The 19,749-nt window shown below is 42.2% G+C and overlaps 1 protein-coding gene across 1 annotated transcript in view; it reads right to left on the minus strand.

Moving 5' to 3' along the window:
* The window catches only part of LOC308291916 (fibulin-2-like), a 113,220-nt gene that overhangs the window by 61,642 nt on the left and 31,829 nt on the right, over positions 1–19,749 (minus strand). The window contains exons 3-4 of the mRNA XM_080734062.1: positions 9,668–9,782; positions 3,933–4,065 (exon numbers count right to left, since the gene is read on the minus strand). Of these exons, the coding sequence (XP_080590188.1) occupies positions 3,933–4,065; positions 9,668–9,782 (248 nt within the window). The remainder of the gene's footprint in view (positions 1–3,932; positions 4,066–9,667; positions 9,783–19,749) is intronic.

Genomic DNA, 19,749 nt, shown 5'->3' on the forward strand with positions numbered 1-19,749 from the left:
GCAGCAGCGCTATAGAGAGAGATCTCTCTCTATAGCGCGCAATGAGGGCCTCTCCAACTCTTTTTTCCAGGCTGAATCAGGGGCCCAGCACGTCCCTGACATCATGACCCGGGGTCATGCAGTGACCTGCACTAAGAGAGAGAGAGAATGATTTCTCTCACAGACGGTCCTCCTCTATCTAGTCTTGTAGTAGAAGTTAATGTAGACATAGATTTCATTCAATATTTTATAGCGGAATATCGTCGTTGTCGGGTGGAAACCTTGTACGTCCAAAACCGTTCGTTTTGCATTTTCCATTTCAAAAATGATTTAAACTAGTGAAAACAGCCGATCTACAAGCACACAACGCCTCGCACCGATAATAAATGGGCAAAAAAAAAAAGTGTGACTCGTGATGACATCAGCGATATATATGGGCATAACAGGGACATCAAGCCAGAGCGTGATGTCAGAGCGGCAAACCCATTCTGTTAAGAGTGGTTCCCCTGACATCACAGTGACATCAGAGCATGATGTCAGAGCGACAAACCCATAGAACCACAGATAAACCCATAGAACCACACACAAACCCATAGAACCACACACAAACCCATAGAACCACAGCCAAACCCATAGAACCACAGACAAACCCATAGAACCACAGACAAACCCATAGAAACACAGTGTCAGGCGTGACAGAGATACGTGGACAAGATGTGCCGTTTTTAATAGTATACTTGCAATCAGTGCATCTAATAAGGTGTCCAAGTTGTAAAAAAAAAAAAGGGACAGGGAGAAGCATAATGCTTATCGAGTCCTACCCCTGGCTCAGTTTGCATAAATAAATAAATTGTAACAGTGTTTACAGCACACTTCAAGAAATACATAATTAACAGTGTTTTTGTACTCATACACACAGCATACACCCCCCCCCCCCACACACACACACATGTGACCCTCATTCTCTCTCACGCACAACTCACAACTAACTCTCTCGCTCTCATGAGAGAGTCGATGCGTACTTTACGTATGTTTTTTAGCCCAGAGATTCTCAACCTTTCTGTAATTTCAAGGACCCCCGATTTGATTCCGATCGGTGGGATAATATAGTCAAACCTGCCTACCAATTACATCATCGATGGGGAATCCAAGCTAAAGCTACAGCCTTTTTCTTCCTGGAAAGTTAGAAAGCTGAAATAGAAGCCATTGTTCTGGCATTAATATAAAATTTATGACGTATTGTTTGAATTTACCAACAACTGAACTGTCCACACAGCCCTTACTGAGGACCAGGGACGTGCAGAGAATGTTAGAGAGGCAGGGGCTGGAATTTGTAAAAGGGCCTTTTGGTGAAAATATCGAAAATAGCAGACCTCCAAGCTCAAAACGCGTCCCTTTGATGTCTATGTGTGCATGTGCCTGCTGAGGACCAATTCTACGAAGATAAGGTTGAAAACGCTATTTTTGATTAGCCAAAGAAATAAAAAAATGACAGATGCTTTCTTAATGGGTTAAGATGTTTTGGCCTGGAAGTAAGATAACGCAAGATATTAGTACTTTTGCACAGGGGCGTCACAAGGGGCTGGGGGGGCTGAGTTATTGAAAAACAGCAGATATACAAGCTCGCAGCGCTGCACCGAGTGCCGCGCTGCGAGCTTGTAGATCTACTATTTTTTTTAAAGTCGTGAAAATGTGTGCAAATCTTTGAATATATGTATTTTTTAAGCGAACATTTGTAACTCAAATTTTGCTTCTGGGTGGTCCCTGGAACAATATATTTTGAGATGGGGGTCCGTGGCCAAATACATATCATGTTGGGGGTCCTTCACATGAAAAGGTTTGAGCACCACTGACATAGAAACATAGTTTTTTCTACGGCAGATCTACGGCACTCGGTGCTGCGCTGTGAGCTTGTATATCTGCTATTTTTCAATAGTTAAAGCACAAAACAATGCATAATTAATAATGCATTCCCAGTTCCCCCTATATGAAGAACATTCATGGGGGGCCCGCAGTGAATCCTTGTACCCAGGGCCCAGAATTTGGTGCGACACCCCTGCTTTTGCAGGACCTGCAGGCATCCTGCAAATGTGTTTAAAGAAGCCTGAAACGTCTGATGCAAAAGGGAGGAGGAGGAGGAGGGAAAACTCTCCGGAGCATACCAATGCTTTGATGTTAAACTTAATGGCAGAGTTGATTTCCGAATTAAACCCATTACTGTCCAAATTAGCAGCTCAAAATTGAATTACTCAGCATGGTAAACGGTGCAGATGGGTACCAGTGATCAGTTGCCGTAGTTCTTTGTAGAGAGGCCCGTTGCTGTGGGGAGCGACCCCCCACCCCTCCCGACCCCCCAACCATGATCCAATTACCTTATTTAATTTAGACAAAATGCTTCGGGGGCAACAGGAGGGTCAGAGGTTCCCACAGCTTTATGCAGTTCTACCTTCTCGAAGGGAGACGTCTCCAGTAGTTTTTTACCGGGCGGCTGGGTTTTCCCTGTGTTTTTTTTTGGGGGGGGGAGATATTTGATGTGCCTCAAAGTTGCTGTAGTGCTACTAGCCGGGGACCCAGTCGCCAAAATGGGAGGGGACCTGTGATTTTCTGCCGTACTTTTTATTTCTGTTTTATGTATTAGTTTGGTCATTAAGGTCCACAGAATGAGAGGCCTGCTCTGCCGGAAACATCGCGAAAAAAAGTTATGGCCATTTGTATATTCACTGTCCCATTGACTCCACTAGAAATATTTAAAAAAAGAAAAAAGTCTGCTTTAATTAGCATGTGAGGGGTCAAACTAGGGGTTCTTCGTGATTCTGAATCCATTGCAAGCATTTGTTTTGCATGAAAAACATTCTTTGGGCTAGATATCGGCCCCCCAAAACAGTCAAAAGTGATGAGTCATCACTTTTTTTCCACTTTTCACAGTTTTGGGCTGCCGAAAGTTAACCCAAGCAATGTTTTTTATGCAAAACAGATGCTTGCAATGGATTCAGAATCATGAAGAACCCCTAGTTTGACCACTCACATGCTAATTAAAGCAGATGTTTTTCCTTTTTTTAATATTTCTAGTCAATGGGACAGTGAATATACAAATGGCCATAACTTTTTTTCGCGATGTTTCCAGCAGAGCAGGCCTCTCATTCTGTGGACCTTAATGACCAAACTAATAGATGAAACAGAAATAAAAAGTATGGCAGAAAATCATAGGTCATACCCTATTCTTTGAGCTTTTTGGGCATGTGGGTCCCCGGCTATACAGTATAGTGTGTGGCGGCGATGGTGGTGAGTGTGGATTTGTAGCGTATAATTATATTATTATCCTTCATCTGCCATCGTAGCTGGGTTTAGGATGGAGTGAGACCGCTGAGAACCCGCTCGACAGCACAGAGGCAGGGGCGTCACAAGGGGGTGGGGGTGGGAGGGTGACTGAGTTACTAGGGCCCGAGGTGGAGGGGCCTTAATTAATTTATACTTTTAACTATTGAAAAATAGCAGATCTACAAGCTCACAGCGCGGCACCGAGTGCTGCGCTGCGAGCTTGTAGATCTACTATTTTTGAAAAGCCGTGAAAATGCACGCGAAATTACAAATCTTTGAATATATGTATTTTCTTTTACATTTGTAACGCAAATTTTGCTCATAATTAAAAAAAAAAAAAAAAACTTAGAAGGATTTGAAATATTCAAAGACTTGCACAAATGTTCACGATTAAAAAAGAAATTGCAGATCTACAAGCTCGCAGCTAGTGAGCTTGTATATCACATAATACGGCATTCATCATGATCTGGAGAGAGGGCACTTTTTACAGACTGATAAAAGGGCAGGGGCTCAAGCCCCCTTTGATGTCTAAGTGTGCACGTGCCTGCTGTGTGTGTGTGTGTGTGTGTGTGTGTGTGTGTGTGTGTGTGTGTGTGTGTGTGTGTGTGTGTGTGTGTGTGTGTCATGAAACTTGCCTTGGTGGGGTCAGCTCCACACGTATCGGTGCTGTCCTCCTCGTCACACAGCGCCCCCTGTCTGGCTGCGTTGGTACCCGCGGAGCACTGGGTCTCCCTCAAGGAGCCCAGACAGCACTGTCTCTGGGCCGTCCTGCAGTGGACACAAAGAAACAAGCAGGACAATGATTCTCTAAAGCAGGGGTCTTCAACAGGGGGTCCGGGACCCCTAGGGGGTCCTCAGAGTTACTACAGGTGGGCCGCCAAATCTTTGAGTGATAGAAACTTTTTTTCGTCCTTTTTTATATTTAACCACTTGAACCCTAGCATCCATATTCTGAGAGCTTTTGCCGAAAATAGCAGATCTACTGCGAGGCGTTGTGAGCTTGTAGATCGGCTATTTTCGGCAAAGAGGTTCGGTGTAGAGGGGAAAAAGAGCAGACTAAGTACAGAGTGAAAGGTCAAGTTTATTAAGTATTGACAGTTCAAGTGGTTAAATATCTGAAAACACAATTTAACATGAGTTGAAAATACACTAATGATTGTGCTGTCAAACGATGAAACTATATGGAATCTATGAACAGGTTGTGGAGGTCCCTGCTTCATCTCTCTCTCAACTAAGGGGTCCTTGGCCTGAAAACGTTGAAGACCCCTGCTCTAAACCCTTTATCAACATCAGTATACCTGGTGAGATGGTATCTCTCCAAGGTACTGACACACACAGGGCCCACACAGAATGAAGTGCAGCAGTGTCTCTGGACTGTGACTGTGACCCGGGTTAGATGTTCCGCCCGCTTGGCTCTGCTCTGTAAAGGTGAGCGAGTCCATGTTTTCATGCTTTTTCCTCTGAAGTTTAATTAGAAGTTGAAAGAGAAAGTGTTTGTTTTCATCTTTTAGAGAGAGAAAAAAATGCAAAGCGTAAACTAGAAGCAGTGCTCTTCCGAGCACAGGTCTCCACCAGGCTGTGCATCCTGGTGATGCTACTGTATAATAGGCCAATGTAAAAAGGGTGGCATATGTTCTTCACCTTAGATCTTTCATGGCAATCGGACGATGCATGCATGATTTGAAGCATTGTGTTCCAAAAATGTGTTTTGCTAAAGTCTACCTGCTGGTGGCGCTATAACAGGCCAATGTGAAAAAGGTAGCATTTGTTCCTTGACCTAGTGGGAATATGTGTGGCAAATTTCACGGTAATCGCAAGCTGCATTGATGATTTGAGGCATTTTGTTCAAAAACTGAGCAATCCTGCAAACTTTGGAAGCCAATATTAGCCAATCAGGATGGAATATGAAATATCAGACGGATCGTACTTGATCACATGACTATAGAGATACTGTGTACCGATTTGCATGATTTTTGGATAAAATCTCAAGGAATAATAGGAAAAATTGTGTTTTACTTAAGTCGGCCTCCTGGTGGCGCTATAAAAGGCTGATGTGAAAAATGCAGGGAAAGGGTTTTTCCTTGGCCTCTAGGGAATGCGCTTACAAAGTTTGAAACTGATCGATGGAGTTATAGGTAAAACCTCAAATCGGCCTGTTATAGCGCCACCATGAGGCTGCTTTCAAAATGTTTAAGTGGCATTTCTTCTTCGACCTAGTGGGAACGTGTGTGCGCGATTTCATGATAATTGCACTTTGCGTTTGGGATTTGAGGCATTTTGTTCCAAACGGCTCAATCCTACAAACTTTGGAAGCCAATCTTAGCCAATCAGGATGGAATATGAAAAATCGGACAGATCCGTGTCGATCACATGACTGTCGAGATACTGCCTACCGATTTGTAGGATTTTTGGACAAAATCTGTAAGAGTAGTGCACAGAAATGTGTCTTGCGAACATCGGCCACTAGGTGGCGCTAGAAAAAGCCCATTTGAAAAATTTAGGGCAGAGGTTCTAGATTGGGATCCAGGGAATGTGTGTGCTCACTTTGGCAGCGACCGGGCCAACGGCGACTGAGATTAGCTGCACACAAACTGCGAGGACACACGGACGGACGGACGGACGGACGCACGGACACACGGACGGACGGAGGGGAAAACATACTCTCCCTCAGCCTTCGGCTGGTGGAGACAACTATATATATTCGTCACTGTCTGGCCAAAACCTCTTGACTCCATTTTTGAGGTTTTTGATTTTTTTTTTTTTGGCATAAATCAGGGCTATTGAACACCCTTTACATCTGAGTGTTGGTTCAAATAATATTGAACCAATCGAAAGTAGTAAAAAAAAAAAAGCCCTTCGGTCAAAAACCCACTTGAGCTCATTTTCCCGAAAATTCAAGGGGTCCGCCAAATCTTTGTGTGATCATGTTTGATCACTTGAACCCTAGCATCCCTATTCTTAATCGAACTTTAGCCAAAAAATAGCAGACCTACAAGCTCACAACGCCTCGCAGCGTGAGGCGTTGTGAGCTTGTAGGTCTGCTATTTTTGGCTAAAGTTCTCAGAATATGGACGCTAGGGTCGAAGTGGTTGTGAGCTTGTAGATCGGCTATTTTTTGGCACAGAGGTTTGGTGTAGAGGGAAACAGAAGAGCAGACTAGTAGGTATTGACAGGTCAAGTGGTTAAATATATGAAAATACACATTAATCCAGCCTACACAGATGATATTGCTATCAAGTCTAAACTGTATAAGAAATAATCCATGTACATTTTTAATCTGCAACACAATTCTATACGATATGCAGTGGGGGTCCCTGCTTCATCTCTCTCAGAGCTAAGGGGTCCTTGGCCTGAAAACGTTGAGGACCCCTGCCATAAACAGTAACACTGACAGGCCCCGCCCCCGTAGTGGTCCAGAGAAGAATGGACCCTTTTCAAAGACGAGTCATCTTCATGGCACAGAGTAAACACTGCCACATAATTAACAATCAGTGTTGCCATGTCTGCTTATTACAAGCGACTTTGGGCTTGTTTTTCACTTGTACATATTGGTAATAATTGGTAGTTTTGGGCTAGTTTCTAAATGTAAGTTGCTTATTTGGGGCTTGCTTCCTAAATATTGTTTAAACCAGTGGTTCTCAAACATTTTCATGTCAAGGAGCCCCAAATTAATATGTATTTGTCCGTGTATCCCCATCTGAAAACCTTCTGTGCCAGGGACCCCAGTACCAGGTTTGTGTGTTTAAAATATTTCAGAAATACTTACATTTTTACACTTTTCCCGCAATATATTTTTGTTAAAATAGCAAATCTACAAGCTCACAATGCGTCACAACCGATGTATAGAGGTTTAAAGTGCTCATGTGGCTTAAAGTCGCTTCTTCTGGGCTTGTTTCTCTCGTGGAATCTGGCAACACTGTTAACAATAGCCACTAGACATTCTTGCTAAGCTGCAGCTGTGTTGACCCTGTTGCTGCTACAGCACACCTGTGACAAGCCGTCCCCAGTGGTCCGGGGCCCACTGGTGGTGCCGTGAGGATACTGCAAGTGGGCCCCCAAATAATTGGCAAAACACTACGATCTTATTAATCATAATTACTATTATTTTCTTTAACTCCTTGAAAAATGTGTTTTGATACCGAAAAAATAAATAGTAATTTAAGTATCGTCACTGTTGGGCAGAAACCTTGTATCTCCAAGTTTCAGATTTGTACGTTCTTTCGTAAAGTAAAGGCCTGCTTTGATCATACAAGACTGTCACACAAAAGTAGTGAAAATAGCCGATCTACAAGCACACAACGCCTCGCGGCGCGAGGCGTTGTGTGCTTGTAGATCGGCTATTTTCACTAGTTTAAAATGATAATACAAAACTAACGGTTTTGGACATACAAGGTTTCCACCCGAAAGTGACGATATGCTACAATAGTTCCAATGATTAACGCCAGAACACAATCAATTGATTGATCATTAAAATAAACACGGCCCACCCATTGTTCCACTTAAAAGTGGTCAGATGGGTGGGTGGGTTTTCAACTGGGCCCTGGTGCAGAAAAGGTGGGGAACCTCTGTTCTGTGATTGATAGACTGAATGCTTTATTACGGTAGTCAAAAATGTAAAAAACACGAGTTAAGGTGGTTGCACACTGCTGCGTTTTTCGTTGCGAAATGCGTTTTTCAGGGCAAGGAGAGAGAGGGAGATAGAGAGAGCAAGGGACTGAGTGGTGCGCGAAACGGGCGGCAGTGTGCAAACGTGACTGATATAACGTGAGGTTGATTTTCTTATTTGTGTTCTCCGAAATTCACTCCGATATTCGGCCCGAAAAACGCAGCAGTGTGCAACCACCTTTACAGTCAGACACTAAGGCTAAAAGGAAAACACAAAAAAGTGTAAAGTGTTAAAGTGTTGGCAACAAAATGTACTTAAAGTACCAAAAGTAAAAGTACAAAATGTTTGAAAATAGCAGATCTACAAGCTCACAACGTTGAGAGCTTGTAGATCGGCTATTTTCAAATAGCCACAGTATAATTTAGGGCTAAAGTGGTTAATTTATGTTTTATAATGAAAAGCTCCTACATTTTGGCCTAAATCATGCAAAGCGGTACACACTATCTCTAAAGTCATGTCATCAACATGGATCTGTCCCATTTCCCATATTCCCTCCTGATTGGCTACGATTGCCTTCTGAAGTTTGTGTATGCGACGTGACAGTCGCTTATCTCCCGATTAAGGAGTCTTACTGGTCATTTACATCTGCAAAGTAACTAGTAACTAGTGGAGTATAAGTACAATATTTGCATCCGAGATGTGGTGGAGTAGAAGTAAGAAATTGGAATTTGGAAATACTCTTTTTATCAAATACCTCAAAATTGTACTTGAGTACAGTACTTAAGTAAATATACTTAGTTACTTTACACCACTGCAAACACGGTATTAAATACAATACTAGCAGATAGACAGATACTAACAGAATTTATGGACAGTCAGACGGACAGACTGACAGACTGACTGACAGTGAGTGATTATAACAGGCTTATAAAAATAGCCTCAGCGTGAAGCTGGCATTTTCAAACAGCCATAAACTTGTGGCTGACACAAAGTCACCTTTTTAAATATCCATCACATTTATCTCGGCGATAATGAGTCTGATGAAAGCACAGCCAAGCGTGGCAGTGTGTGTCCCTACATTAACCCATTTAGGGCTAGAATTATTGAATGCTTTAACCAGTGAAAAATAGCAGATAAGCTCACAGCATGGCACCGAGTGCCGCGCTGCGAGCTTGTAGATCTGCTATTTTTGAAAAAGTCGTGAAAATGTGTGCACATCTTTGAATACCGGTATATGTATTTTCAAAGCGAACGTTTGTAACTAAAATTTTGCTTCTGGGTGGTCCTTGGAACTAAATATTTGGAGATGGGGGTCCGTGGCCAATTACATATCATTTTGGGGGTCCTTCACATGAAAAGGTTTGAGAACCACTGACAGTAGTCTCTCAAGAACAAACTAACTGAGCTCCATTTAAGTGAAAAGGACCTTTTCTTTGACAGATTGCTGACATAGAAACGTAGGTTTTTCAAAAAACCTTAGAAGACACTTATAGAATCAGGACAAAATCGGGTCAAAATTCAAATTTTCACGATTTTTCAAAAATGGCAGATCTACAAGCTCGCAGCGCGGCACCGAGCTTGTATATCTGCTATTTTTCAATAGTTAAAGCATAAAATAACGATACACAATAATGTGTACCCGTTCTAAATGGGTTTAATGTGCACAGCTTCACAGTTAAATACAACGCGGCATAGCATAGCGAGCTGTAAAATAATAAGCGGAGTACAGAACGATGGAAAGGGTTCTTTAATGAGGGATCTTACCGGCATATGGAGCGCCGGTCGGCTCTGGGCAGCTCCATGTTGTTACAGTGTCCATGAAGAGAAGCCCACTGCTCTCCTGTGGCACAGCAGGCGGTCAGGAGATCCTTAGCAGACGCTGGTATGGGAGGAACACACACACACACGCACACGCACACGCACACACACACGCACGCACACACGCACACACGCACACACACACACACACACACACACACACACACACACACATCAAATAAACACTCCACCAGTGAAAAACAATGGCGAGAAATGTTCGTTGACTACATTTTTTGACAGATAAGACTAAGCTGTGATGACCACAACTGAGTCTAAATATGTTGACCATTTAGTCAACAAAATAAAAAATGAAAAACTAGACTAAAATGTTAGGGATGATGGAGAAGAGATCCAGTAGAGAAGAAAAATCGGTAGCAAGTTTGAAGTGAGCGGTGCTGTGTGTGTGTGTGTGTGTGTGTGTGTGTGTGTGTGTGTGTGTGTGTGCGTGCGTGCGTGCGTGCGTGCGTGCGTGTGTGTGCCACTTGGTCACCAGTGGTATTGAACCTGATGCTCAGGCTACATACACGCATACATGCACGCATACATAGTAACCTACACACACACTCACGCTTAGGAGTGGTGCGACCACCGCTCCAAAAAATGCAATTCATTAAATGCAAATCATTAGAAATAAAAGGGTTATTTTATCTTTGGTTGTGCTCGGGTGTTGCGCTCAGAAAATAGCAAATCTACAAGCTGAATGGGTCTTTTCAGCATGCAACCGAGTGTAAAATCTGCCATTATGACGACAAAATATATGTTTTTAACGACAAAATCAACCGCAGCTTTATTTGACTAAAATCTTATGATATTTAGACTATAATGTAAGTATAGGCGGCTGCTACTCGAAACTGTAAATACCATTTATTGTATCTTTTTTCTTTACGACAGTTTTTTTGATGATATTTTCTGCATAGTACTGTGTTTTATCTGTCTGTCATTCAATATTATATGAGTTACAAAAAATGACCCCAATTGAAACCGTACCATTTCCTATGCAAACTTTGAATAAAGTCCTCAATCAATCAATCACTAACTCAAACCTTTCAGACGACTAAAATATGACTGAAACAAATTGAAATTGTATTCAAAAGACCATGACTAAACCAAATCACAATGTGCTGTTAAAACACTGCTCTCCACTCCACCTCAAAGCAGTCAGCATTTCACTAGACCTGCCGTGATGTGAAAATCGTGCAACCAGTTGTGGAAAAAGTACTCACATATTTTACTTACAGTAAGTAAAAGTATCAAACTCTAATATAGAAATACTCTATGAGTAAAAGTCCGGAATTCTAAATGCTCAAAAATACCGAAATACTTAAAGGGGTACTGTCACCTAAAGGGGTTGAGGGGCAGATTACACTGTGACATGAGCTTCTCTGAAAACGCTCTGAAACAGTCTGAAGCTCATGTCACAGTGTAATCTGCCCCTCGCCCCCCAACAACAGCTGACCAGTACAGTAAGTAGTCATACAGTCAGGCTATACAGACAATTAATTTGATTGGCTTATAATTGTGCATCTCCACAATGACATCATAAAAATATTAACTTGTTTTTTAAGATGATTCTTAAAGGAGTAGTTCACCCCCAAAATGACTTTTTTTCTATTGATTAATCACGCCATGGAGACTTGAGTTCAATAATATTTTTTGGTTTTTGTCGCATTCCTAAGACAAAAATATGATTCTAGTAAATTTACCCCCATTGATTCCGGATGGTGACCCGTTTCGAAACGGGTCACCATCCGGAATCAATGGGGGTAAATTTATTGTTATCACATTTTTGTCTTAGGAAAGCGACAAAAACCAAAAAATATTATTGAACTCAAGTCTCCATGGCGTGATTAATCAATAGAAAAAAAGTCATTTTGGGGGTGAACTACTCCTTTAAAGTGACAGTAACCCTTTAGGTGACAGGCCCCCTTTAAGTAAAGTACAAATAACTCAAAATTGTACTTAAGTACATTACTTAAGTAAATGTACTTAGCCTAGTTACCGGTACTTTACACCACTGCGTGCAACAATGTACATTTTGGGTGCATTCCCCGTTCAATAGTTCAACGGAACAAATGGTGTTTTTCTTTCAACAAGGCAGGTCTGCCTGGGTCTGCTCACTTTTTCTTTTTCACTGGCAAGCAGCAGAACTATGCAACTGGACTCTATGTACAGTAATAGGCCAGAATTGATCCAAGCTTATCCTGGCAAACTAGTCTAGTGGAGCAGAGGAAACAGCAACACGTTGTCACTTTCAGTTTTCTTGTTTTTTCTAAGCGGTCCAGGGGAGAACGGAGAGCATCTGATTTAGAGCACAAATGTGTTTAGGTTTTCTTAATTTATCACATGACTTCGACAACGGGACGGTGGGCCGCATTCTGGATTTAATTTGTGCGTTCTGCGCTAAAGCACCGTGGCAGACAAGAACTCATGACTGCTGCCTGTGTCCCTCCTCCCAGTCACTAACCTGAAGTTTAATAAATATGGCTGAGTGTGCGCGCCATGATTTTTTACTCTCAAAAAAGCAGTGCATTTGAAACTAAATTGCAGTGAACATCATGGGGTGTTGCCTCCTGTAAATTGTTTTATTTTAATTTTTGTTTATTTTCTTTTTATTTTGTTGCTGAGTGAGGTCAGCAGACAAAGTGACATGAGTGAGAGGAAAAAACCTGGGTGAAATGTACCAATCTCAACAGGAAACAACGGTATGTGAGTGCTGGAGCCCACTGCAGCCCGATCGTGTAAACTTGAGAATTCGCACAAAGAAAAATAAACAGCAAACAAAACAATCTCAACAACAACAAAAAAGTAATATTTAAAGTATTTTATACCAGTAAGACGCCATCTGTCTTGGCCATATATGGATTCTGTTAGTGTGGTTTTCCTAACAGGGCATCATCTGGGATATAATCCCTTTTATGCCCATATATGGAGATCCCTTACAGAATCCCTTTTATGCCCATCCTAACAGAATTCCTTTTATGCCCATATGTGGAGATCCCTGCTGAGTATCTGACATCACTTTGATGTCACCTCTTTATGCCCATATATGGAGATCCCTGCTCTGAGTATCTGACATCACTGTGATGGCACCTGTGATGTCACAGTGATGTGTCAGGGGAACCACAGTGTCAGGTGTTACCCATCCGTCCATCTGTCCGGGAGGACGGATAAGGTCAGGCTGTGACGGTTCTGATAGAAAACTGCGACCTACGGTCGCAATTATTTCTTGTGTTTATCGTGCAAGGCTTTACTTGGTATTTCCCTGTTGATATACAACTGTGTTGTAATGTGTACAACTGTGTTTGGCCTTTCTGGAGGCACCTTCCAATCGACAGACAGAAAAAAAAAGAAAAGAAAAGAGTTGATTGGAAACCTTTTGGAAAACATCTATTTGTCCAGAGTGGCGCTTGATTAAAATGAAGTGCTGGCTGAACCCGGCATCGTGTCTGGAGGCGCTGCCGAGCCAGAACGAGGTGCCAAATGGAAATATCTCCCCGACTCCAGATGGAGAAAGTTCAACACACCACTTCTGAGAAACTTCCACCCCAAGAAATTAAGAGAGTTTCTGAGGTCAGTGTGGCATTTTTTTAAAACTTCCAATAGTTTAACAGTGTGATTTATATGCGTGTTTTAGTTTCTGTTTCACTGCCCCTGTTGACAGACTCACGACTACAATGCCGAGGAAAACCCGCTCGGAGGAGTGCCAGTGAGAGTGAGTAATTTATGGGCTTTAGAAATTAGAAGATTTGAGAAGTTAAAAGACACACACAGTGACTGTTTGATGCATAGATATCCGTCCCGCTGCCCGCAGTCTAACAAGTCTCTTTGAACCTGAGAGAGAATGCGGTGTTATTATAAGGCAGAGAACATAATGATTCATCGTCGTTCTTTTGCATTACGTCCCATTCATTTTCTCCAGGTGAAATTGACTCAAATGAAGCCCCACGTGTCTGTCCAGATGGTAGGATGTATATATATATATATATCGTCACTGTCGGGCAGAAACCTTGTATCTCCAAGTTTCAAATTTGTATGTTTTTTCATAAAGTAAACCTTGCTTCATCATACAAGACTGCCGCACAAGACTAGTGAAAACAGCCGATCTACAAGCTGTGCTTGTAGATCGGCTGTTTTCACTAGTTTAAATCATTTTAAAAATGATGAATACAAAACAAAAGGTTTTGGACATACAAGGTTTCCACCCGACAACGACGATATATACATAGTTAAAATTCAGTCAAAGGCTATTTCCATGGAGGAATCTTAGCACATTTAAGTGAAAACTATGCCTGAGAGAGATTGAGTTACACTGAGATGGCTATATACCCTTACATGAAAACAATGATAGAGTGTTTCCAGGCCCCGTGACCAAGTCTCTCCTCCCCATCTATTCACAGACCTTCTAATTAAGGCAAAAGCAGCAAACTCATTTTCTGTGTGCAGTAATTAGCTGGGCGGATTTATCTCACTTTCGAGGCTGGTGTGTGTGTCGCTGTGTGTGTCGCTGTGTGTGTGTGTGTGTGTGTGTGTGTGTGTGTGTGTGTGTGTGTGTGTGTGTGTGTGTGTGTGTGTGTGTGTGTGTGTGTGTGTGTGTGTGTGTGTGTGCGCGTCTGCGTGTGCGTGTGCGCTGTGTGTGCGTGTGTAGGGTATAGTAGTGCCCAAACTACACATTCGTGGGTCTGAAGCCAAATGAATTCTAATCAATTTGACTTGATTGAGAAGTTTCTCAAGAACAGAACATTCTAAAATAGTCAGTCTACAAGCTCACGGTGTGAGCTTATAAATTAGACCTGATATTCTAGAAAACCCTTTGGCCCAGAATGGCCCCAGAACACAGGGAACGGCATGTTAAAGTGGTAAATCACCGGGACAGTACTAATCAGCTGCATAATTGCCAACAGCGCCGACGGTGGTTGAAGAACACCTTTTCTTATCTGCACCTGTCATTACATCTGTCATCTATCAGACCCAGACAGGCTACTCTGTACTCTCGCCCCCCCTGTCCACAATGAGGGTGACGTCATCTAGAACTCTAGATTCTAAACACTTTTTGAACTTTGTTTTTATTTCAGTTCAGGCAACTTGTACAAATATATTAAAACATATTTTCACAACTGTTCTTTTTTCTTCTTAAACATATTTATTTCTTGTCCGGTTTCAACCACTTGATTCTAATACATTTTATAGCCGCTGTGAGTAGTATATCGTTGTTGTCGGGTGGAAACCTCGTATCTCCAAGTTTCAAATTTGTACGTTCTTTCGCAAAGTAAAGCCCTGCTTCATCATACAAAAGTAGCGAAAACAGACGATCTACAAGCACACAACGCCTCGCGGTGCGAGGCGTTGTGTGCTTGTAGATCGGCAGTTTTCACTAGTTTGAATCATTTTTAAATGTTAAATGCAAAACCAACGGTTTTGGACATAAGGTTTCCACCCGACAACGACGATATGGAGTAAATATTTTTTGGCTCTGCCCTCTATTCCCTCAGGTACCATTATTCCCAACAACATCACCACGGGATCAAAAGCAAAAGTCTGACCAAAGACTTCCTTCAGTGCCTCAGAGATCTCCCTCCGAAACAGTCTTAATTTGGGACAGGTCCAAAATATATGAGTGTGGTTTCCAATATGTGCCCTCCAGCATCTATAGGGAATGAGTTGGTCCCATTTTAGCCACTATTACTGACGTCCTAAAAAATCTAGTTACCACTTTCCATTTGAATTCCCACCAAGTATTAGTTACCAAGTGTGCTCCACTGCATATCTCTTCCCATTTATATGATGATATGTCTATACTCTATACCCACAGCACAGAGTGCCACGCTGCGAGCTTGTAGAATCTGCTATTTTTTTTTTTTTTTTTTTTTTTTACAATTTGTACAAGCCTTTGAACATTTTGACCCGATTCTATAAATGTCATCTAAATCCTTCTGGGGTTTCTTGAAAAAATGTTTCTAGGTCAGTGGTTCTCAAACTTTTTCATGTCAAGGACCCTTAGAATAATACGTATTTGCCCGCCGACCCCCATCTTTGTAAGACAGGCTAATCTTTCTTATCCACACCTGTCATTACATCTGTTTATCAGAGCCAGACAGGCTAACTCTGTTCTCTCACCCTCCCGTCCAGGGACATGCAGAGAATGTTAGAGAGGCAGGGGCTGAAATGTCTAAAAGGGCCATTTGTGAAAATAGAAAATAGCAGACCTCCAAGCTTGGAGGTCGGCTATTTTCGGTACTTGATAGCAAACTAAACTAAGCATAATCAAGTGAATACTGGAGATGTGGCGTAAGTAACAGCATAGATTTCTACACAGAGAGGGCAATTCTTTCAACATAAGATGCTGCATTCAAGTTCACGAGAGTTTGGACAAGGCAATTCTCTTGAATGCTGCCTTCAGGTATGGCATGGAAAGAGGGCATTTGCATTTCTTTCACCACAGTAAAAACTGCTTTCATGGTCTGGAGAGAGGGCACTTTTCACAGACGGATAAAAGGGCTCAAGCCCCCTTTGATGTCTATGTGTGCACCTGCCCGCTCCCGGTACACAGTGAGGGTGACATCATCACCCTCTCTCTCTCTCTCTGTGGGAGTAAAGTATTAGATGGAGTAGAGAGAAAGGGCCGACTCTGGACATGTCTGGGCCCATGGTCTGAGCTCCAGCGTGTCATAAATCAGCAGGCTGCCGCCTGGATGGTCGTCTCCCCAACACTAATTGAGCCTCGTGTCTGTCATTCCCCTCTCTCTGTGGACAAGAAGCCGTGTTGCCAGGTTTTGGCTAGAGCAGGGGTTTTCAAAGTGGGTGACGGGGCACCCTGGGGTGCCGCGACGGCAGTCCAGGGGTGCCGCGAGATACTTTGATAATATTTTGAATTTATTTGGACACTTGAAAAAATATTTAGTATCATTTTAAAAGTACAAGGTCAGTTTTAACCAAAATGGCTATTATCTCAACGTTTTCCTCGCAACATAATCACTAAAATATCGTCACTGTCAGGCAGAAACCTCGTATCTCCAAGTTTCAAATGTGTACGTCTTTTGGTAAAGCAAATCATACAAGACCGTCGCACAAACTAGTAAAAACAGCCGATCTACAAGTGCTTGTAGATCAGCTGTTTTCACTAGTTTAGTACATTTTTTAGATGATAAATACAAAATGAACGGTTTTGGACATACAAGGTTTCCACCCGACAAAGACGATATAAATATAAGGTGCTGGGAGTGAGAATTATAATGTAGGGGTGCATCGGATTAAAAAATATATTTATGGGGTGCCCTGAGACAAAAAACTTTGGGAACCACTGATTTAGAAGAAAGTCTAGTAGTAGGTGGGTGGATTTAGTTCGCCACCTGTTTTTTCTTAATCCTTAAAGGGTATATTTTAAGAATATGCCAGGTGCCAAGCTGAAATATCGTCCCAAGGGGTTCATTTTTAATGATTTCTTGTACCTACCCATTCACTTACTATAAAGGAAAAAAAGACCCCCCATACAATCTTCTTTAAGTAGCATGTGAGAGGTCTAACTAGGGGTTTTTCATGATTCTGAATCCATTGCAAGCATTTAATAATGGACCCCACAAAACTGTGAAAAGTGATGACTCATCACCACAAAACCATCGTTTTTTGGGGCCGTTTTTAGCCCAATCCACCCTAAAAGAATTTAGAAGACATTGATAGAATCGGGTCAAAAATATTCAAAGACATGCAAAAAGCTTCACGATTTTTTTTCCTTCAATATCTTCAAGCTTGTAGATCTCCTATTTTTTGATAGTTAAAGCATAAAATAATGGTTAAAGTAATAATGCGTACAGGGTCTTAATCTGGGTTAACAGTACATCGTGAGCACTTTAAACCTATATACTGTACATCGGCTATTTGAAAATAGCCGGCCCACAAGCTCATAGCGTGCAGCGATGCGACACGTTGTGAGCTTGAAGATCTGCTATTTTCGAAAAGAAAATCTTAGTGGAACTTTTTTGAAATATTTTAAATACGCAAATCTTGTATAGGGGGTCCTTACCCCAAAATATTGTCGGATTGGGATCTGCGGACAAATACATATTCATTTGGGGGGGGTCCTTGACATTAAGAAAACACTGGTTTAAACAACATTAGGAATGAAGCCCCAAATAAGCAACTACACTTTACTAGTAAGACTCCTCAGGGCGGCATGTGACGAGGTCACGCCAATTCTTTGCCATCTGGCCAGTGATGTATATCGGACCAGTTACCCATATATGGAGACCCCTGGTACCCATATATGGAGATCCATGTACTGTATATGGAGATATGCTGTGAGAGCCCAAACATGCTTACTCAGTTATTCGTTTTATGATGTCTATGACATCTGGCATCATACCCTTTTATGCCCATACTGTACATAGAGATCCCTATCTCTAGAACCAGCCACACAGATATTGGCTGTCTTGGCCATATGGATTCTGTTACTGTGGTATGTGGCCGATGTGGCCTCCATATATGGGCATTCCCATATAAAGTCCTGTGAGATAAGGGCTTAATATTGATGACATCAGGGAACTCCATATATGGGCATAAAAGGGTATCTGTTAGTGTGCCATCACAGTGGAGTCAGAGCGTGATGTCAGAGGGGCAAACCCATTCTGTTAAGAGTGGTTTCCCTGACATCACAGTGATGCCAGAGCATGATGTCAGAGCGACAAACCCATAGACCTGTGATGTCACAGTGATGTGTCAGGGCAACCACAGTGTCAGGCGTGACCAACAGAGATACGCGGACAAGATGTGCCGGTTTTCATAGTTGACTGTGACCTACAGTCCCAAAAAACAAGCCTCCAAAAAAAAACACAACCCATATTTACAAGCGACTTTACAGAAAAACAAGCGCAAAGTTGCTTATAATAAACGAACATGGCAACACTGACTGAAGCAGTGTACCTGGCGGGCCGCTGTTATGATATGTACTCACTGACTGTGAAATGTGAAAAACACGTGTGGAGAGGCGAAGGTGCCTACTGTATGTATGTCCACCCATGCTCAAAACATGTGTCTTGCGTTGGACGCGGCCGCATCAAGGGTGACTGATTTATGTACTAACGGAAACATAGCAGAAAATAGCCCATTATACTTGGTCGCGCGACACGTGCGTGCAAACCGAGCGTACAAAGGTTAGATTGAGGTCAAAAGAAAGTTATAAAAACATGTGGATATGGAGAGAGAGAGAGAGAGAGAGAGAGAGGCAGACAGACAGACAGACAGACAGACAGACAGACAAACATATCGTCGTTGTCGGGTGAAAACCTTGTATGGCCAAAACCGTTCGTTTTGCATTTAACATTTAAAAATGATTCAAACTAGATACTAGCGAGGCGTTGTGTGCTTGTAGATCGGCAGTTATCACTACTTTTGTGCAACAGCCTTGTATCATGAAGCAGGGCTTTACTTTGCGACAGAACTTACAAATTTGAAACTTGGAGATATGAGGTTTCCACCCGACAACAACGATATATTATTTTTGATCCATTTAACAGAGCAGATATAAATACATACAGTTAAGGCTACTCCTCTAACAGAGAAACAGCAAGACAGACAGAGAGAGAGAGAGCGAGCGAGCGTGTTGTTATTATGTTGCGTTGTACAATTTACAATTCAGGGATTTAGCGGACCTTTAGGGGAACGCAGAGGTACGACAGGCCAGGGGGTACTTGAGAGAAAATGGAAAATGTAAACATTTATTTTACTGTTATATTTAATGATATAACATTGACATATGTATGTGAATGAGCTGTTCTGTAAAGCTTTAAACCAAATTAAGTAAGCCATTTACCATGAGAGGGAGTGGGTTGTTGGCTGATTTACCACTGTTTCATGGTTGTGGCAAGAGGCGAAGCCGAGTGCCAAACAACCCTCAGCAAACAACCCACGACCCTCGAATGGTAAATTGCTTTTCTACCACTTCTACCATATAAATGAAAGAAAACACAGTTGTAACTTGCAATGTTACAACTGCAACACAACAGTGGGCTGGGTCCATGAGCCAACTCAAGGTTGTT

The sequence above is a fragment of the Nannobrachium achirus genome (assembly GCF_963921795.1).
Source record: "Nannobrachium achirus genome assembly, chromosome: 9".
In the NCBI taxonomy this organism is placed as follows: Eukaryota; Metazoa; Chordata; class Actinopteri; order Myctophiformes; family Myctophidae; genus Nannobrachium; species Nannobrachium achirus.